Source organism: Camelus bactrianus, chromosome 22, assembly GCF_048773025.1.
Source record: "Camelus bactrianus isolate YW-2024 breed Bactrian camel chromosome 22, ASM4877302v1, whole genome shotgun sequence".
In the NCBI taxonomy this organism is placed as follows: domain Eukaryota; kingdom Metazoa; phylum Chordata; class Mammalia; order Artiodactyla; family Camelidae; genus Camelus; species Camelus bactrianus.
This window is the reverse complement of record NC_133560.1, coordinates 30,554,327-30,574,910: the sequence shown is the minus strand read 5'-3', so window position 1 is coordinate 30,574,910 and position 20,584 is coordinate 30,554,327. Positions and strand designations below refer to the sequence as shown.

At 54.7% G+C, this 20,584-nt stretch overlaps 1 protein-coding gene across 2 annotated transcripts in view; it reads right to left on the bottom strand.

Annotated features, from left to right (window-relative positions):
• Positions 1 to 15,063, bottom strand: part of AP3D1 (adaptor related protein complex 3 subunit delta 1) — a 34,408-nt gene extending 19,345 nt beyond the window's left edge. The window contains exons 1-4 of one of the 2 annotated variants that reach the window (XM_074351225.1): positions 14,725 to 15,063; positions 2,631 to 2,726; positions 2,047 to 2,127; positions 1,005 to 1,085 (exon numbers count right to left, since the gene is read on the bottom strand). In XM_074351225.1, the coding sequence (XP_074207326.1) occupies positions 1,005 to 1,085; positions 2,047 to 2,127; positions 2,631 to 2,726; positions 14,725 to 14,820 (354 nt within the window). In that variant the 5' untranslated portion in view covers positions 14,821 to 15,063. The remainder of the gene's footprint in view (positions 1 to 1,004; positions 1,086 to 2,046; positions 2,128 to 2,630; positions 2,727 to 14,724) is intronic. The other variant, XM_074351224.1, reaches the window with a different exon arrangement.
• Between the last annotated feature and the right edge of the window lie 5,521 nt (positions 15,064 to 20,584).

The window sequence follows — 20,584 nt, the reverse complement described above, 5'->3', positions numbered from 1 at the left end:
CCGTTTCCACGGGTTATCTCCCCCAGGAGAGCCAGGAACAACTCCTCGGGCCCCTCCCAAAAGCAGAGAGAAGCTTCGCCCTGAGCTTCAGCCCTCAGGGGAGCAGGAAAACCAGCCGCGAGAAGCACGCACCGGCCCTGACCTCCAACGTTGCTCACCTTTGCCCTCACCAAACCTGACCGCGGAAGCCCCGTCTCACTAGCAGGGGACTGTGTGCGTCACACACTTGCTCTGGGGAGAGATTTTCCTAAGGAACCTCCCCAAACCTTACATATGTGGTAAGAGATACACCGAAAGGTATTTTAAGAGTCAACCTTCTAGACCACAGTAACAAAATGAAAATACAGGCTTTTAAACTAACTCCAGCCCAGGCTGAGAAGACAAAGCCACCAGGGCACAGGATGAAGTCCCCCCAGCACAGTGTGACTTACAAAGGGTCAGAGGGCAGCGGCAGGCGCCTTGGGTGCTGCCACGGAGCTTGCAGAAATGGGGGACACTCAGATTGTCCCTAAGCAGCCTGCCTGCCCCGCAGCGCCTGCCAGGAGCCCAGTCACCAGGTCACCTGCAAAGCAACCACAGCTCACAGGCTCTGATGCGTGGTCTGGGCTGAGGGAGGGTACCTCTGACACCAAATCCCCCCCCCCCCGACCACTTGCAATAAGGTGGGAAACAAGAGATGTTCAAAGTACACTGGGGCCAAGGAGACACTTATTACTCAGTGCTTCCCAGAGACCACTGTGACATAAAAACACACGGGGCTGAGAGGCCCATGTGGCGTGACTCACAAGATCCAGGGGGCAGACAGCCCCCTGCACCAGGAGGGCTGGACCTCAGCAGGTGGCCCCACAAGGGGAGAAGGGCAGGAAGGAGGAGTGAATGCGGAGGCAGCCCTCCGACGCCAAGATGGGAAATCGAGATAGGAGTCCTGCAACACCCCACCTCCGCCATCATCTCTGGGCATTTGGAGAACACGACCCGAGTGCTTCCTCCTGCGAGGGGCCTACCTTGCGGATCTGGTTGGTGGTCAGCATGATGACGTCGGTCCCCTCGTGAAAGCACTGGGAAGCCGCGAGGTAGCCGATGCGCTGGGAGTGGAACAAAAGGAGGTGTCAGAGGCCAGATGGGACCCGGTGCCAGGAGGAAGCACCCAGCTGTCCCCATCACGAGTCAGCACAGGATGGGGCCTCCAGGAGGAAGGCCTCCCCTCCCAGGGTGCTAGGGTGAGAGACTGTGGCGCCGGCACCAGTCCACCAGGACCGAGCGCGGCCTCACTGCCACCTGGCCATGGGATGGAAAAAGCCATCACAAGTGCTGGCTAAACTCAACTCACATCTCTCTGCCCCCTGACGGGGCACCTACAGTCACACTCGCACGCGCCTGAGATACTTTAACATCCACACAGAGCACCAGCCAATTCTGACAAATACGGCATTTCCTTTCTTTGCCGACAGTTAACAGGCGGGCAGGATGACCGTGTCCTTCAGAAGAGCCGGAGCCTGGTCCGCAGGCAGGAAACAGCCGGGCACCCAGCCGGTGCGTGGAAAATTGAGCCAACCCAGGAAATTCAAGGAAACCCACAATGGGCTGTGGGCGCTGAAAACCGCGTTTCAGGGCAATTACTAAAGCGAGAGATGTGCCTGTTTGTTACAGTACCAAGTAAGCAGCAGGCAACGTCTCAAACTGCTCCTGAGTAGGCCCCTGCGACACAGAAAGAACGCCTGCAAGGTGACTGAGGCCCTGGGACATGGTGAGAAGCGTGGCCTCTGACGGGGAGGGTCAGTGCCTGCTAGTCTTTTTTTTGGAAAAGTTAGAAATTTATTTTAATTTGTATTAATACACAGTCAATCCTACAAACCCTTAGCTCACTGGCCTACTTAAAACTGAAAGATAAAGGTGATGTAAGGGGTGCCGGCGCCGAGCACAACAGTAGCTGTGAAGCGCGGAGGACCAGCGGCTGGTGTCTGTCGCCCTGTGCCCGGCGGTGGTGCCTCTGCCCCAGGGCGGGCGCCGCCCCTAGCCCTGCCCCCGCAGGCTGGCTCCCCTCACCTTGAACGTGAACTTGGGGGCACTCATCACCTCCACGACGTTGAAGGCGGCCCAGCTGATGTCGTAGCCTAGCATCTGCAGCTGTCGGCGAGAAAGGGCGATCCTCACCCACACGCCCGGGCGCCGCCGGCCCCAGCAGCCCCCCTGCCCCGGGGCGGTTCACTTCTGCTCCTGACTAGTGAGTCCCCACATTTAAAACCACAGCCACAGGGTAACAACACACGCTAAAGTAGTGTCTGGCAAACAGAAACACCAGCTGAAACCCAAGCAGCGCACGCGTCTCCCTTCTCTGACCAGGAGAGGCCGGAGCAGGTTGCCCGGCCCAGGCCCACCCCCCACTGGACCAGGAAGCTCCCTACCCCCGGCAGGCTTCAGGGCCCAGCTGGCAGGGCAGCTGTGACTGCAGGGGGCGCTCCTGCCCCTCCACGTGGGAAAGGGTCACGGGGCAAGGGCTTCAGCACACCTCTCCCTCCACCCGGAGTGCCCCAGTGGTGTCCACCAGTCGCAGTGGGACAGATGGACGGAAAGAGGGAGGGACGGTGGAGTCAGACCCAGCCTGAAGGGCCAGGTTGCCCGGTACTCACGTAGGTCAGCTTGCAGACTGCGTTGGCCTTCACCGCGATGTTGTCTTGCTTCAGTTCTTGCTTGATTTCATCAATACACTGAGAGATGTATTTTGCCTAAAAAGAAAAAAAAAAAAAAAAAGCTCCAAGAGTTCGGCTAAAACTTAAAGAAGTCAGACACAGACTGTGTGATTCCATAGAAGTGAAACGTCCAGAACAGGCCAGTCCACAGACACAGAGAGGAGGCTCCTGGTGCTAGGGACTGGGCTGGGGAAGGGGGTAACTGCTGCTGGGGACAGGTTTTCATTTTGGGGTGATGGGGTGTTCTGGAATCAGGCAGAACAACTCCATGAACGTACAGACCCCACCAACCAGTGCACACGAAGGGGCGCGCTGTGTGCGTGAGGTCTGTTTGCAAGGTGCCCCGGCCTCCCGGCCTCCGGGCCTCCGGCAGCGCCCCACAGGAGGATGGCTGCGGACGACAGGCGGTCGGGGTGATGCAGCTGAGGCAGGCACACCGCGCTCTGTGAACTGCTTCCTCTACTTGTGTGTTTACCTGACATTTTATACACCGAAAAGTTTTAAAACTTAAAAAAAAGAATAATCATTTCAACATAGAGTATCAAGGTACGGAAAATTTCTTCGTCTTCTATTAGCCTGTTAGCCAGCTGCAGACAAGAAAGCACAAAGCCGGGAAGACAGCCCATGTCCCAGCGCCGCCCCAGCGGCAGGTCCACCTCGGCCCGTGCTGCAGCTGCGCAGGGAGCCCAGCGCAGGCAGCCGGGGCGGAGGTCCAGATTGGCACGGCCCCTCACCGGGCCCACCGCTCCGGCTCCCGGGTAAGAAGGGCCGGCCGGCCAGCAACCTCGCCATCCAGGCCCCTTCCCGCCCACCCCCACGAGACCCAGGCCTGCTGCTGGCCCTGAACGGCTGTGAGGAGCCCCTCGGCCCTCGGAGCTGAAGGCACCAGGCCCTCTCGGACACCAGCCACCCCATGGGCGTCTCTGAGCCCGGCCCGCTCTCGGCAGCCCCTCCGGCGAGCCTGCCGAGGGTCTGTGTGCAGCTCCCCGCCTATCAGTGAGGTTCAGCCCCCCTCACACCCTGACTCCCGGACGGGCGTCCGTGCGCAGGTGTTTGTGGGGACAGAGGTTTCCAGTTCCCTGGGGTTCCTCACTAACTCAGCACATCTGCTAAGACCCCAATCCCAAGGTCGGGACCCATACACCAGGTCCAGAGCAACCAACGTGCCCTTGGGCCGGACGCCGTGAACCAGCACAGGGCCGGGAGCGCCCGCCTGCCCGCCCTCCCTGCAGCCCTGCTTCTAAGTGGGCAACAGCGAGCGGGCTGCCGGGCCTCTGACAGGACTCAACGGCTCCCGACCCCACCCGGGGGACCCTGCCCAGTGCTCACACCCTCCCTTCACGTCACTGCGGCCACTCGGCCACCCCAGCGCAGACACACGGGGATGGCGCCACCCGAGCGCTCCAGCAGCCCGAGTGTGATGAATATTCCATGACCAAGGGGCGCGTGATAGAACACGTGTCACGTCACTGGATCCTTCCAGCGGGCTTCCAGTTACTAATCCCCACACATGGTGACCCCTCCCGCACCTGGGAGCTGCCGTTAATGATTTAAAAGGGAAGCAACAGAGGGACGAATACTGCTGTGGGAGGGTCAGGCAGCTCTGGGGTGGGCGCACGCCCAGGACACCCCAACAGCTGACACCTGAATGTGAGGTGTCTGTCAGCCCACGAGCAGCCAAGGCACCGTGGTCTCCGTGCGACTCTGGGCAGAGTCCATTCCCGGTAACGTGTGTGCGCTCCTGTCAGGCCAAGCCTCCCCAGCTCATCTGAAGACCACTACTGGGCAGACCCCACAAGACCCCTGGGTCCTGTCCGGCTGTGACCGTGGGCGCCGTGCAGAGCACAGAGGCGTGAACACAGCCGCTGGGAACGGAGGGGGGAGTAGGGGCCACACCCTCACATGAACGCCGTCCTGATGGAACTCGAAGTCCAGACGCAGCCGCGTTCCAGCTTCCTCCGGCCACTGCTGGAGTTTCAGCCCAGGCAAGACCACCACCCCGAAAACAAGCCCCTCCCTGCAGAGCAACACTTCTCCGAGAGCGCAACACAGCCCAGGGTCCCCGCAGCACCGCCCTCGCTCTGTCCAGGACACAGAGTGTGGCCATCCACGTGAGAGCCACGGGGACACGCCCGCACCCAAGGGGAAGGACACCCACCGGAGACAAGCTCACTCCGTCCAGGACACGAGGCACAGCTGTTCAGATTAGAGACGGGAGGACACAACCTGCACCCAAGGGGAAGAACGCCCACCGAAGGCCAGCTCTGAGACAGCCCCGGTGATGGAGCTGACACGCGGACTTCAATCCACCAACTGCCACCATGCTCTTGTGACCAAAGAGAAAATATGATCACGATGAAGAGAAAGAGGAAATCTCAGCAGAGAAAGGCAAGCGACATAAAACAACCCGATGGAAACTCTAGAGTGAAAAGTAATTTCTGAAGTAAACATGCCCTGGATGGACTGGACAGGGAGCTGGAGGAGGAAGCGAGCCAGGTGAAGGCGGATCAGCCGGACGTGCCGCTGTGCAGGCAGTCAAGGCAGGACGCGGGGCCAGCGTGCCTGCCCGCGCTGCGAGGTCGGGGGCACGGCGAGCATAGCACTGGGCTCCCGGGGACGGAAGGCGTGGGTGAAGATCTGAAAAACCAATGGCTGAAATGTCCCCAAATTTGGTGGAAGACATAAGTCTACAGATTCAAGATGCCCAGCGTCTCCCACAAACAGGAGATACAAAAGAAAATCACGCCCAGACGTATGGTAAACAGACTACTGAAAACCGAAATACGAGAAAATCTGAAAAGCAGCCAGAGCAACACGGCCCGTGGCTATAGGGTGGCAAGGACTTGGGCGGCCCCACTTATCCCCGGAGGCCACGAGTGGTGGGGGAACAGCGGGCCCTGGTGCTCTAGCCTGGAATACAGCCCTGGGGAGCGGTGGCAGAGCGACAGCCCAAGGACAGAGTCCCCACCCCCAGCACACACACTGGGCCGACAAATGGGACCCCAGGAAGGGGCCGACCTTCGCAAAGACCCTGCCTCAACACTAGCTTTTAGCTATAAAAAGGGTGCATGGGCTCATGGCTCAACAGACAGGAAGGGAAGGAAAGGCTGTAAAATACTGCCCTGTCCCCCACTCCCTCGGGAGTGCTTAAACATTCATCTAAAGCAGAGCTCTAGGTGCGGAGCCCAGGCAAGGAGCGCGGGAGAGGACGACCTCGTGAGGCTTTCCAGGTCTTTATTTTCACACAGCACTGCTGACAAGGAAGTATTTATTCTCCTTCTCAGAGAAGAAAAAAAACTGATCAGGGTATGCAGACATGATGGTGATCAGGCAGACCCGAGACACTGCAGGGTGGGTTCCAGAGGACAGCGATACGGCGGACATGTGCCACCGCGAGCTGCGTGTGAAGTCACGCCTGCGTCACGCTGTCATCTGTTAAGCTCGCCACAGCATTACGTCTAAACAAAAAAGTACGTGCCTTACTTAAACCCACTTTATTGCTAAGAAACACTAACCATCATCAGAGCCACCAGTCAGTCAGCTTTGGCTGGGGAGGAGGGGGAGCCCCGCCTGAAAGGTGCCAATGAGGTGACCCCGCGCGACCTCGCAGGCGACAGTGAAGCCTGCTGACCGGACGACAACGGCTCCTGCCCTGGCGGCGTCCCCCCCGCAGCGGGGTGGCTGTCGGAGGCACTGTGCCCGCAGGGCGCTCCCTTCACAGCTGGCTCTGTCCTCCGGGCCGGGCGCACTGCTCTACCCCCAGGCCGTGTTGCATTCTCAGCCCGTCTCTTCAGCAATCAATTGTGTCCACATCTCACGCGGAAGAGGTTCGTGGACCCCAGAACAATCACAACACTAAAATGAAAGATCCCTGACTACAGATCACCATAACAAATGCAGTTGTGACGAGGAAGTTTTAAAATCTGTGAGAATTACCCAAATGTGACACAGACACCAAGTGAGCAAATGCTGCTGGAGGCAGTGTCACCACAGACCTTCCATTTGTGAAAAATGGGTATCTGCAAAGCATGATGAAGTGAGGTGTCTGTATTAAAAATGTCAAAGTATTTTAAGACCTGAAGTATAAACAACTACATATCGCCGACACTTTTCAAAAAGCCAAGTCAGAGGTGCAAGCAGGCCAAAGCTGTTAAACGCTGCGGCCTGGTTCAGGCTGACTCACACCTCAGCACAGGGCAAGGACGCTGGCACCAGGTCCCTGCGTCTTTCTCTCGCCACAGAACTTAAGAGAGAACAAAGGATACAAACTTCCTGCACATACGAGCCCTGTAGGCGATCATAAAATAACCATTTATAAACATTTCCACTGGCTGCTCAGTAGAGCTCCCGAGACACTTAAAAAACAGAAACACCCAAGACTCCCAGGCCCTCCCCCGAAGTGGAGTCAGGCCTCCAGGGTGAGGCCCGGGGCCCTGCGCTCGTTCAGAGGTGCTGGCAAACTCAAAATCCTCGGAGCTGGACCGTGCACTTTTGTTTTTAAAGACTTCTTTTTAAGAGCAGTTTTAGGTTCACAGCAAAATTGAGTGGAAGGTGGATTCCCACCTCTTTGGCCCCACATGTGCACAGCCTCCCCCACTGTCAACATCCCCCACCAGTGGGGCATTTGTGACAATCAATGAACCTGCACAGACACGTCACAATCCCCCAGGATCCCTAGCTGACATCGGGGTTCACCCTGTGGGCCTGGACAAATGCACAGAGACCCGTGCCCACCACCACAGCACCACACAGAGTGTCTCACTGCCCTCATGTCCCCTGGGCTCCATCTCCTCACCCCCTCCCAACCCCTGCCCCACGACCATGGATCCGTCCACATCTCCAAAGCGCTGCCCTTCCAGAGCTGGCTCACAGTGCGCAGCCTCCTGCCGGCTTCCCTCACTTAGTCGTGTGCACTCGGGGCTCCTCGTGTCTTCTCGTGGCACGACGGCCCCTCTCTTCTCAGCACTGAGTGATGTTCCGACGTCTGGAGGATTCAACCGCTCATCACCTCAGCTGCTCCATCCCTTGACGTCCCCACGAGATGCTCTCTGGACCTTCCCACGGCACACGGGCTCCCCGGCTCAGGCCCTGAGCCCCAGGAGTCCTCAGAGCTCTGGATGCTTGGCCGTGGTTAAGGCCGCCATCACCACCAGTGAGGGCTCTCCAGGGCACTTAACCCCATCTCTCAGAAGTCGCTGTGGGACCAGGGAGAGCACGCTCAGTGACTCCATCCACCCTGCCAAAAACAAGCCGACTGACATCCACCATCATCTCTTCAACAGCAAAATGCATTTGAACCCCAAAGCAGGCAAGTCAACGTCAAAGTGAACTTCAATTGATGACATCCAAGGGTGACCTCCAACAAGGACGCCCTCCTGGTGGTCACCTGGCCATGGGTAGGCTCCAGCGCCTCTGTGCCAGGAGGAGCTGGGCCCCCGCAGAAGCGCGAGCCCGAGGCCCAGCCAGGGCTCAGACCCCAGCCACGGACACGGCGTGGTGCTGGGCAGAGACGGCGACGGCAGGGACCCGGGCCACAGCTCTGGCCAGATGCCCCCTGCCCACCTGCGAGCCCTCCTCCACGTGAGCCCCCAGGACCCACGTGCGCAAGTCAGACAGCTCCCACAACGGCCAGTCACGGCCCTTGCCATCACCCACACCACCCTCAGCTCAGCCCGGAGGCCCATGAGACGACACACCCACCCGAAGGGTGGGAACAGCCTTAGAAAGCCTTTACCTTGACCCCAGAGACAGAAGCCAGTCAGTGAGGCCAGGGCTCAGGGAGGGAGGGGAGGGACCGTGACGCGGGCCTGGGGTTTCGTGTGCGGGTCATGGAAATGCTCTACAGTTAGACTGTGCTGACGGCCCCACAGCTTTGTAAATGCACTAAAATAGTCACTGGATTTCAAGCTTAAAGCAGGTGGATGCTACGATACATAAATCGTATCTCAATAAAACCACCTAAAACCACCACTTCAGTGAAACTGGAACCGCAAGATGTCATTCAGCACGCGAGGGCCCAGCCTGCGGTCTCTGCTCCTGCAGACACCACGTGGCTGCGCCCACACTGGGGCGGCAGCCCACTTCAGGGCCCGAGTCGTTCAAGTGGGTGCAGGAGGGGACCCTAAGCACCAGGGTTCCACAGTAGTGGACGGCGGTCTGGGCACTGGCTGCCTGAAAGGACAGACGGGACAACTTGTAGGTCCCACAGGTGGCCCGCAGCAGCAGCTCTGGGGAGGCCAAGATCAGAGAGACAGCGAGGCAGGAGCGCCTGTGCCCCCTCCCCCGGCCCACCCTGGACCAGCCGGGGAGGGGCTCAGGACTCGGTCTTCGACTGGGGACCGCAGTCAACTCAGGCTTCCTGACCTTCGGCCTCCCGCCTCCCTCTGTCAGCAGAGCTCCTGGAGCAAGGGTCTCAGTGGGGCATCTGTGCCCCCAGGGGATGCCGGGCTACGCCTGACATCAGTGGTTGTCACAACTTGGGGGGGCTCGTGGCACCCAGTGAGCTGGGCCAGGGAGGCTGCTCCACATGCCCCTCCAAAGGGGACGACCAGGCCCCAGCATCCACAGTGTGGAGAGGGGACTCTGGCCTCGAGCCTCCTTCAGTCATCTCTCCCTCCTTCCTTCCAACCTACTAGATCTTCACACAAATGGGCATCACCAGGAGCCGGTTACCAGCGCGGATCACCCATCGCAGAGACCCCTCCCAGACTGGGTCCAGCCACCCACTCTGCCCGGGACACGGAGCTGCCCTTTCAAAAACCCCTGCGCATCAGTAAGACAAAGAGAAAAAGGCCGAGAAGAGATGGCCTCACAAAGAACACAGATGGCTCGGCACCAGGAAAGAGGACTCACCTGCACCGGGCGGCTCATAAACCCCCCAGGCGGAAACCAGCCAGGCGCCCAGCTCCCGCCCACCGGGTAAGCGCAGACAGACGGCAGACTGCTGTCCGCGGAGGGCGGGGCGCAGCCAGCAGAGCAGCAGTCAGCCGGGCCGCGCAGGGCCGCGTGTGGCGGTGACAAGACTGTGGGCAGAGCAAGGAAATTACACTCGGGAGAGCTCACCGTAATACTTCAGCTGTACGACGTGCAATCAAGTCCATGCGCCTTATACACTCAACTAGTAAGGACCAGGAAAAGAGCCAAGCTGGAAGACATCCTCTGGGCTGCCCAGGAAAAACTCAGGTTCCTTTCACTCTCACACCCGCTGTGGGGGGACCAACTCGGTGATGTCAGCTGGGTGTGGCACAACTCAGTCCAGTTCTGACACTCTGCCCGGAGTCGTGCAGACCCTGCAGGGTGACGACCCAGGCCTGCAGGACCGCCCCCACCTCACACACTGGTTCCAAGTCCAGGCTGTCCCCTGAGCTTCTGAGGGACCATCTCTAATCCAGGCCCCACGGCCCCCTTCTCCTCAGGGAAGCACTGACCCGTGTCCTCCGGCTTACTCCGCAGTAAAGGGCATGGCAGAGGCACACAGGGCGAGTCCACGGCGCCCCGAGCGCGGGGCCTCTGTCCTCATGGTGTTGGGACCCTCCTGGCACACGGATGCTTCCACCACCTGAGCTTCTCCCTGAGCCCCACACTCTAGAGACCTTTACGGAGGCTTCATCACAGAGGCGTGATCCATCATTTACTCCATCTGCAGCCCCTCACCCTCCAAAGATTGGGGGTAGGGTGTGGGTCTGAAAGTTCCAAGCTTCAGATCATGGCCTGGCCTTTCTGGTGACCATCCCCAGCCAGGAGCCCACCCAGAGCCATCTCATCAGAACAAAAGACGCTCCCCTCACCCAGGACACCCCAAGAGATCTAGAAGCTCAGTGTCAGGAACTGGGGGCAGAGACCAACCCTGTCAACAAGGATGCCCTGGGTACCTTTGTTGCTTAGGAAGCTACAAAGATTCCAGGAGCTCTGCGACAGGAGGCAGGGACAAAGGCCTTCTGATATCACAGTATGACAGGGTCCAGCAACAGTGACAAAACAGGGACAAAGGACGTGGATGAAGCGGGGAGCACTAAGGAATGCTGGGAATGGTTCTTACCAATCTGGGTCAGGGGTTCTCCCCTGGGCGATCCCCCCAGGGGACACTGGGCAACACCTGGGGACGTCCGTGGCTGTCACGACTGCGGATGCCCCGGCATCAAGTGGGCAGGGTCAGAGGTGCCGGTCCGCCGGCCACAGTGCCCGGGACGCCCCCAGAGAGGGACCTGCTCGACGTCAGCAGTTTTGACGGGGAGACCCTCACTTAGGGAACAGCCCATTTGTTAAACTTCAGATCTCAGTCTTCTCAGAAGTTGTTAGGGCGAAAGGAATCCTACAGGAAGAGCCAAAAAGCACTGAGTGCTTACCCAAGCCTGTCGTGACACTGGCTCGGGAACCGTCCCTAGCGCGGAAGCCAGCCACGCACACACCTCGCAGCCCGACGGGCCCCACAGCGTGGCGCTGGGTCTGACCGCAGGGAACTGCCATTTCTGAGGTCAGCAGCACTAGAGCACCCGCATCCCACACAGTTCAATCCTAACCACAGCTCACATCCAGTTTCAAAGCATTACTCTACTGTTAGCCCTTGCTACCTGTGCGGGGCGCTGCTTCCGTGACCCCCGAAGATACCAAAGTCCTCAGATGCTCTAGTCCCTCGTATAAAAATGGCACAGATTTGCACACAACCTACACGCATCCACCCCTACACTTTATATCACCTCCAGATCACTGACCATCCCGATACAACGCAAGTGCTATGTAAACAGCGGCCTGCATGCAGCGAATTCAAGTTTTGCTTTTTGGAATTTTCTGGAATTTTTTTCAGAAATATTTTCATTCCACAGTTGGTGAATGCAGAACCCACAGGGACACACAGCTGACAGTACACAATTTAAACTGAATTTGTTTTTACAGTTCAGAAACTTCAGTTAAATAGGGTTGGAAATTTTGAGACCCAAGGGAAAACTCTCAGACATACCCCGGTACTGCCGGACCCAGCAGAGCCACGCCTGAGGGGAGGGCACCAGTCAGTACACACTGGAAGCCACCTCACTGCCATGGGCGGAGTAAAATAAACCGCGGCGCCTGCGCGCCCACTCGGGAGGGCTGGCAGCCCTGCGCCCCGTGCGCGCGGGCGGCGGCGGCGCTGCTGCGCCCCCAGGCAGGACGCGGGGCAGAACCCCAGCCTCTCCCTCGAGTTCTGCACGAGGAAAAAGTTCTCGAACTGATTCACCAGGAGAAGTATTTTCCCTTTTTCTTTAATAAACACTAGGCTTATCACAAAAAGTGATGGGTATAATTCTACAACTTAAAAAGACGGAAAGAAAAGGCTTTCCCCAAAATTCCAAAGGTACTCATAAGAACAGAATGTTAAGGGGGCAGGTGTAGCTCAGTGGTAGAGCGGGTGTTTAGCATGCATGAATGAGGTCGTGGGTTCAATCCCCAGAACCACCATTAAAAAACAAACAAACCTAATTACCGTCCCCAAAAATAAAAAAAAAAGGAAATGTTAAAACTGTTTGGTCTTTTTCCTAGTCATACGCAAGTTTTAGAAGCAAGGACATTAGCAAGTGAATTTCCTCTACCTGCCAACACGATTCCTGCCCCATCTTAAGGATTAAAAAAACTCAAGCACCAAGAAAAACACGTGAATTAGACCACTGTTAAAGTCTGTTCTCCATGGTAACCCAACTCATACACACGCACACACCTGGTATCATAAACTGAAACAAGAGTTTCAAAAAACAAGTTATTCTGCCTGCAGTCCTGGGTTTTCTAGTTTCTTCTTTGGGGCACCCACAGAAGCCTACAGCAGTCACTCTTGCACTCTCATAAAGCCCTCAGCAAGGTGGGGAGGCTGGTGGCTGCTGCCTGCACTTTCCATTGGGGGCTCTCCCCAGGTCACCCAAACAGGCCCAAGAACTTGGACTTGGCTCTCCCAAACATCATACACTAAATCACCCTGCCTTTCCACTGGGCTTTTAAAGTCATAATTAAGCCTCATCTCTTCGGTGCCACATAGAAGTTTCAAGCTAAAATCCACTACAAAAAGTAAACTTTGGGGGAAAACTATACTGCTGCCAGTAGCCTTTCCTGGGGCTCGGCGGGGGTGGGGGGGATCTCAGAGAGAAGGGAGCCAGAAGAGAAACTCAATAGCCATGGCCGAGCATCTGCAACCAGAAGGGACACCCCAGCAAGGATTCTCCATGGCACAACTCTTCTATTGAGGAAACCACGCCAGCCGGCACCCAGAGGCACCTCCTGCGGCCATCATCAACAGGCCAAGGGCAGGACTCACGTGGAAACCTGGCCTTGAGGACTTGCAGCATCCCCCACCTCCACCACCCAAAGCCCCCTCAATGGGCTCCCAGCCTGGGGGCGATGACGCCACCAGTTCCCACCAATTCCAGGGGGAGGAGGGTACAGCTCAGCAGGAGAGTGAGTGCTCAGTATGCACAAGGTCCTGGGTTCAACCACTAAAAATAATAACTAAATAAACCTAATTACCTCCTCCCCCAAAATATTTAAATAAAAATAAAAATTCCCAGTAATTCCACATGAATAAAGCTCGGCTCAGGGCACTGCCAGGGAGAATGGGCCAATGTTCCTGAAAAAACAGATGCCCCACCTGAGTGTGCGATTCTCGCCTGAAAAGACCCCTTGGCCCCTCCTCAAAATACCCACAACAGTCTGCTCAGAACATCCGCTGACAGAGGGGACATCAGGAGGTCAACCAGGGCAGAAAAAAATCTAAGGGTGCAAACATCACCCAAACTCACTTAGCCACACTCAGTAACCAAAATGCAGGCCAACCACATACTCTTCCAACTCACAAAGAAACTAAAGGCCAGGGTAAGTGTGAGCTATAGCCAACGCAGCTGGCCAGAGCTTCCAACACAATGCAAAACCCAGGTGTTGCCAGAAGACAACAGGGGATGGAAATGAACTAAAATAACCTAATTACATTTCAGCGAGGTCACACCCATTCTGAAAAAGTGCAACAAAGAAGCAAGAACTCAGGTTCCCGGCACAAGGGCAGAGCCAGGGGCTCTCGGTGCCTCCCAGCAAATTCCTGAACTTCTCTGCACCTCCACCCAGTGATGCTGGACCCCCGGGGGCGCCCTTGTGAAGAGGGCCGGGTGACATCTGGCAGTGGGACCTGCACCACATCAAACAGCTGCTCTCCACCAAAGAGAGGACTCCAGCAGAGAAAGGGGACTTGTGCAGCCATGGGCATCCTTCCCTGGAAGCTGGCAGCCTGGTGGCCACTAACTGTCCCCATTCCCCCTAAATCTAGGTCACACGTTGGGGGGGTGGGGGAGGGAGAAAAATGGTGCCCACGATTGCATTATTACTTCTGGAAAACCTTTCCTCCCCGGCTTCGAGTTTCTAGTTGAAGTTGGCTTCCCTATTCCAGGACCCCTGAGTAGCTTCCTTATTTTGGCCTAGGATGTCTGCCGCCCTCCTCCCAATAAGAGGGGTGGCCGCACCTTCCGGGGGACACGGGCTCAGGAGGCAAGACCCAGTTCCGGGCCAGGCATCAGGGAGTGACCTGAACGTGGGTTTAACCCATAAGGGGTTCCGTCCGGGGGCGGCCCGCGGAGAGGAGGGTCCCCCCAACCAGGTGCCCAGGGCCTGGGGCGTGGCCCCTTATACATCCAGCAACACACTCAATATTGGAGAGCCGCCGCTCCGGGGTGGGGGGGCCTGCCAAGTCGTCCGAGGCCATCCGCGGGGAGAAGGCGGCGAGCCCCCATCGCCGAGCGGGTAAACCGAGGTTCGGGGAGGCAGCCCACTCAGCGGCAGGCTCCCCAGGCGCTCCGATACATACGTGGGTCCAAAACCCGCGGCTCGGGTGCCTTCGGGCCTCGGGGATAAACCGAGCCTCGGGGAGGGCGCGGGCGTGCGGAAGCCCAGGCCGCGGGCAGGCGGGGCTCGAGTCTGGAGCGGAGCCTCGGGGACGGGCTGGGGGCCAGAGTCAGGGGCAGAGAGGGGATAGGGAACCGAGTCGCGGTCAGGGTGGGGGTCCGGGCCGCGGTCGGCGCGCCGAGCTCACCTCGTCCTCCTTGTGGTTGCGGATACCGCGCACCAGATCCTGCAGATTCTTGTCAAACATGCGGTCGATGCTGCCCTTGACCATCTTGAGGGCCATCGCGGCGGCTGCCGCCCGGCTCGAGCCCCGGGAGGCCCGCGGCCGGGAGCCCTGAGGGGGCCCGGTGGCCGCGCCTTCCGCCCGAGAAAGCGCTGCGCTGCCGGCCGCCGCGGCGGGGCGGGCTCCCAGGCCAGGTCGGCGGCGGTCAGCAGGGCAGCGGCGGCGGCGGCGGCGGCGGCGGGGACCGCTCGGCAGGCCGCGTTCCCCTTCTCTCCGGCTCCGCGCCGCGCCGCTTGCAAATGGCGGACAAGATGGCGGCCAGTCAGCTGACGGCAGGAGCCCCGGCCGGCCCGCCCGCCCCCGGAAGCCCCGCCTCCCGGGAAACCCCGCCCCTCCACCGGGACCCCGCGTTTCCCTGACGACGCCAGACCGCCCAATGGAAACGCAGACAACGGCCTCAGTGCCCACTAGGCCGCGCCCCCTCCGGCACAATCCTCTTTCACCTCATTGGTCAGTGGCCTTTGGAACTCCACCCACTTCCTGGTTCCGGCCTGTAACCACGCCTGCTAGGAGGCACCCTCCCTGCCCTGCTAAGTGACAGGTGTGGGCGGGCCTATCTATGGGAGGGCCCTGCTATGGGCGGGGCGCCCACGTGGAGCTTCCAAGGCAAGATTCCTGGTGGAAGAACCCAGCTCCGCCCCTTTCTTTTCTTTTCTTTTCTTTTTTTTTCTTTTTCTTTCTTTATTATTTTTAATTAAAGTAAATGTTGTAATGAAAGTACATGAAGTAAATGTTACAATGTTGTGTTAGTTTCTGGTGTACAGCATAGTGATTCAGTTACACATACATATTCCTTTTCATTATAGGTTATCGCAGGATATTAATATAGTTCTCTGTGCTCTAACGTAGGGCCTTGTTGTTTATTAGCTCCACCCTTTCTGATTCCAAAAGCTGAGGGTGTCTGAGCACCGCCAAATCCGACTCTGCAGCAAATCCATCCTGTGTCTCTGGCATGTTGCACAAAATCCTGTGAGATGAGCAGCACGGGGATTAACATGCCCACGTGGGGTAACTGAGCCCAGTCATTCATTCAACGAATATTTATTGAGAGCCTACTATGTGCCAGGCCTGGCAAGTGAATGAGATACGCTTGGTTCCTGCCTTCCCGGATCCACCTTTAAGAGAGTGAAGAATCAAGCCACAAACTAGGATAAGATATTAGCAAGACATATATCTGACAAAGGACTTATAGCCACAATATAGTTAAACAGTAAATAAAACAGAACCAAACAAAAATTCCTACAAATTACAAAGAAAAAGACAACCCAGTTAAAATGTGGCAAAAGATTGTGAATACACACTTCACCAAAGAAGACACTCAAATGGCCAATAAGTATAGTAAAAGATGCTCTACCTCAGTCATCAGGGAAATGTAAGCTTAAACCACACTGAGCAGGGAGGGTATAGCTCGGTGGTAGAGTGTGTGCTCAGCATGCACAAGGTCCTGGGTTCAATCCCCAGCACCTCCTCTAAAAATAAATAAATCTAATTACCTCCCTCCCTGACAAAATAAAAATAACTAAATAATACAATGATAAATAAACCTAGTTACCCCCTCAGAAAAACACACTGAGATATTTCTGTAACCCCAAAAGAATGGCTAAAATTAGAAAGATTGATGGTATCAAGTATTACAAAGATATGGAGCTCTCCTCTTTTACCCTTCAGGTGGGAACGTAAAACCACACAGCTACATTGGAAGCCTGTCTGACCGTATCTTTTAAAGTTAATATATGTATACCCTCTGACCCAGCAACTCCATCACTGTCCTCAACAAAAATGCATAAATTCATCCACCGAAGACTTGGACAAGAATGTTCACAGTAGCTGTCTTTGTATGAGCCAAAAACTCAAAACGACTGACATGTCCATCAACAAAAAATGCATATGTAATTAGTGGTCTACCCAAAACACAGAATACCGTGCAGCATTAGAACAAAATACTAAGACACAGAACCAAATGCATGAATTACACAGACACAATGTTGACCATAATAAGCCAAACACAAGAGTGTACACAGCATGATTCTATAACGTGATGTTCAATTGCAGGCAAGATTAACCTATGGTGATGGACAAAGTAACTCATCATAGGTTACACACCATACCAGAGTGAACTGGAAACTGCAGAAATAAATTCTGGCATATCCACGCAGTGGATTCCTGACCAGCTGTTTAAGAGAATGCAGTAGGTAGGTAACTCTATGGCAATTGCCCCCCTACTTTTAACAGCTGGACAAAACATATGAAACAATGGTTTTCAGAAAGCATACAGTGCAGAGAGAAGGGACACAAACAAGATGAGCCCTACAGCTGCCCCAGAATTCTGCCTGTAGGTGATACCCAGGCTGCAGGTCAGGGAGGGGAAACCTAAGCAGAACACAGAGGGTTTGTGGATTGAGGGAACAGAGACGGAAGACTGCGAGACTGGGAGATGAGGGGAGACAAGGTAGCTAGAATTTGGAGGGCAGAGTTCTGGAGAGCAGGGACCTATTCTGAGAAAGCACTCAAGTTTTCATAGGGTTCCTCTTGAGTCTTTGGATGAATGTCAGACAGTGCATGCATAAGCGGCCAGATAAAGAACGATGCTGGGGGAAGGGACAATCACTGAGCACTCACACAACGTGGGACTGCTTGGAGAACCTACTAGCAAAGGTGGAGAGAATTCATTGAGTATGTGGGGCGTTCTGCAGAAACCTCAGAAGACTCATGCCTCATTGTAGGGCTAAGCTAGCCCTAGAGTGAAATCTATTCCCAGTATTTTAAGTGGGTGACAGACTGGATCAGCAGACACTTCCCCAGAGAAGATCCTGAATGACCAACAAGCACATGAAGAGATACTTAACATAATTAGTTATTAAGGAAATGCTCCCCAGTGGGATACCACAGTATATGTATCAGAGAGATTAAATGAAAAAGTCTGTTAACACCAAGAATTGGTGAAGATGAGAGCAATTGGAACTTTGATGCATGGCTGGAATAAATGCAAAATGGGACAATAACTTTGGAAAACAGTTTGGCAATTTGTTACAAAGTTAAAAATACATTTTCCATGTGATTTGGCCATTCTACTTTGGAGTATTTACCGAAGAGAAAGAAAACTTATTTCCAAACAGACTTGTATGCAAATGATCATATCACCTTTATTTACAAAAACCTCAAACTGGAAACAATTCAAATATCTATCAACAGGTGAATGGATTCAAAAAACAACACAAAAACTGTGTTATATCCATCCAGTGGAATAATACTCAACAACAAAAAGAGTGGAACTACTGGTACACCTAACAACTTGGACGAATCTCAAAAGCTTCATACAAAGGGAAAGAGGCCAGACTCAAAACTCTACATGGTGTATGATTCCACTCTACAAAATTTTACGAAAAGGAAAACAACACTGATAGAAAACGTAACAATGGTGGCCTAGAGGCAGGAGTGAGGGGAGTGTTGACTGCAGAGGGAGATAAGAACTTTGGGGTGGTGGAAATGTTCTGTAGTGTGTTCGTGGTGTAGTTACACAACCATTAAAAAAATTGCCAAAGCTCATCAAACCATAACCTAACAAGAAGTGAATTTAATGGCATGAAAGTATGCTGCAATAAAGCTGAGGGGGAAGTGCTATAAGTGGGGAAAAGGTGGAAAAAGATACACCATCCAAACACTAATCATAAGCAAGCTGGACTGGCTATGTTTCTATCAGGAAAGAACAGAATTCAAAACAAGAAATATTACTACGGACAAAGAAGGGCATTACACAATGTTGGAGGAGTCAGTTCATCCAGAGGACATCGTAATCCTAAACACATAGGCCCCTAACAACGAGGTTCAAAATACACAAAGCAAAATTTGATAAAACTGAAAAGACAAGAGAGTCAAATCCACAATGATGGTTAGAGATTTCAACACCCCTTTCTCAATAATTAGTAGAATAAGTAGAAAATCAGTAAGGATATGGAAGACTCGAACAACACTATCAGCCGACCTGGTGTTTACAGAGCACTCTGCCCCAAAACAGCGGTATGTACATTCTCTTCAAGTGCACGTGGAATATTCATCAAGATGGAGAGATAATATACTAGGTCATGAAATAAAAAGATTGAAATCATACAGAAGATGTTTCCTGACCACAGTGGAATTAAATTAGAAATCGTTAACATAAAGGTATCTGGAAAACCCAAAATATCCCTTTGTAATTAATACCTCAGGGGAGATAGTTTGGAAGTGTTTAACATCTGGCTTCTCCTTGTAGTTTGCTCTTAGATTTTAGTGTCTGTTGCATCTGTTGGTTTCAGACTTGCTGGGACACTGCATACATTCTGGCTTTCGAATCTCATGGCCTTCTCCAAAACTCCTCAACCCCAGGCCCCATATCCCCTACCTGGAGGAAGCCACTGTTAACAATTAGGGGATGTCTTCTTCCAGACCATTCTCTTTGCATTACCACAGTTTAGTCTCTCCCTGTTCTATTTATGGGTAACTGCATTTTCATATAAATGGGATCCACACTCTTGTCTTGTTTGCCTTCACTTATCTATACGTCTCGGATGCTGTGGTCGCCAGGATAACAGCCCTCAAATATGCCCACATCCTGGTCCTGGGACCTGTGGATGTGTCACCTCACAGGGGAGAGGGGACTTTGCAGGTGGGATTAAGTTAAGGCGCTGGGATGAGGGTGACCCTGGATTCCCAGGAGGTCCCGTGTCATCACAGGGTCCTCATCAGAGAGAGGTGGGAGGTCAGTCAGAGAGAAACGGGAGATGCCGCGCTGCTGGCGGTGAGGATGGAGGGAGGGGCCGCAAGCCAGGGATGTGGGGCCTCTAGAAGCTGGAGAAGGCGGGACCTGATTCTTCCCTGGAGCCTCCGGAGGGACTAGCCTTGCCCATGCCTGGATTGAGCCCAGGTCAGACTTGTGCCTTCAGAACTGTGCGAGGGTATTACGTACTGTTTTAAACCACTACGTTCGTGTGAATTCATTGCAGCAGCAATTCAGCCCCATACAGATGGTTTTCTGCAATGGTTTGTGAGGCTGTCTGGTTTTCCGGTTTCACTGCTTTACTGACATTTTCTTACTTAACCTCTGGGTGCAAAAATAAGTTGTCTCCACGTTTCCCGCTTACCACCATTGTGGTATCATGACACAAGGGTGAGGGCTGTTCTGGGCAGAAGGGAAAGGAAAGCAAAGGCGGGAGGTGCTGAGCATCCTGGCAGGTCTGAGGCCACTCTGTGTGTCAGGGAAGGGGGGGGCAAGAGGTGGGATCTGGGAGGGCAGCAGGGAAGGGGCTCTGGGTCCTGCAAAGAGGCATTGGGGGGGCAGGGTTTGTCCCCCTTGCCAAGCGCCAACAGGGCGGCACAAAGTCTCCTTCCTCCTTCATCCCAGACCCTCAGTGCAGGATTTGGCATGTGATACAAGTCTGTGATGGATGGATGGGCATTTAGATGAGTGGTGCATTCGTTCCAGCCTGGCCGTCTAGGGCAGTGCCACCCCGTGGGGTCTCTGAACCCTGCTCTCCACCTGCCCCTTCCAGTGTGGCAGCCACTTGAAATGTGGCCGGGGGACAGAGAAACTGAATTTGAAACCTTACTTAAAATAGAATATGATATTATTTAATTTTTTATTTGGCTTTTTTTGGGGGGTGGGGAGAGGAAGTAATTAGGTTTATTTATTTATTTAATGGAAGTACTGGGCGCTGAACCCAGGACCTCGTGCCTGCTAAGAACACGCTCTACCACTGAGGTATGCCCTCCCCCTCAAAATAGAATATAT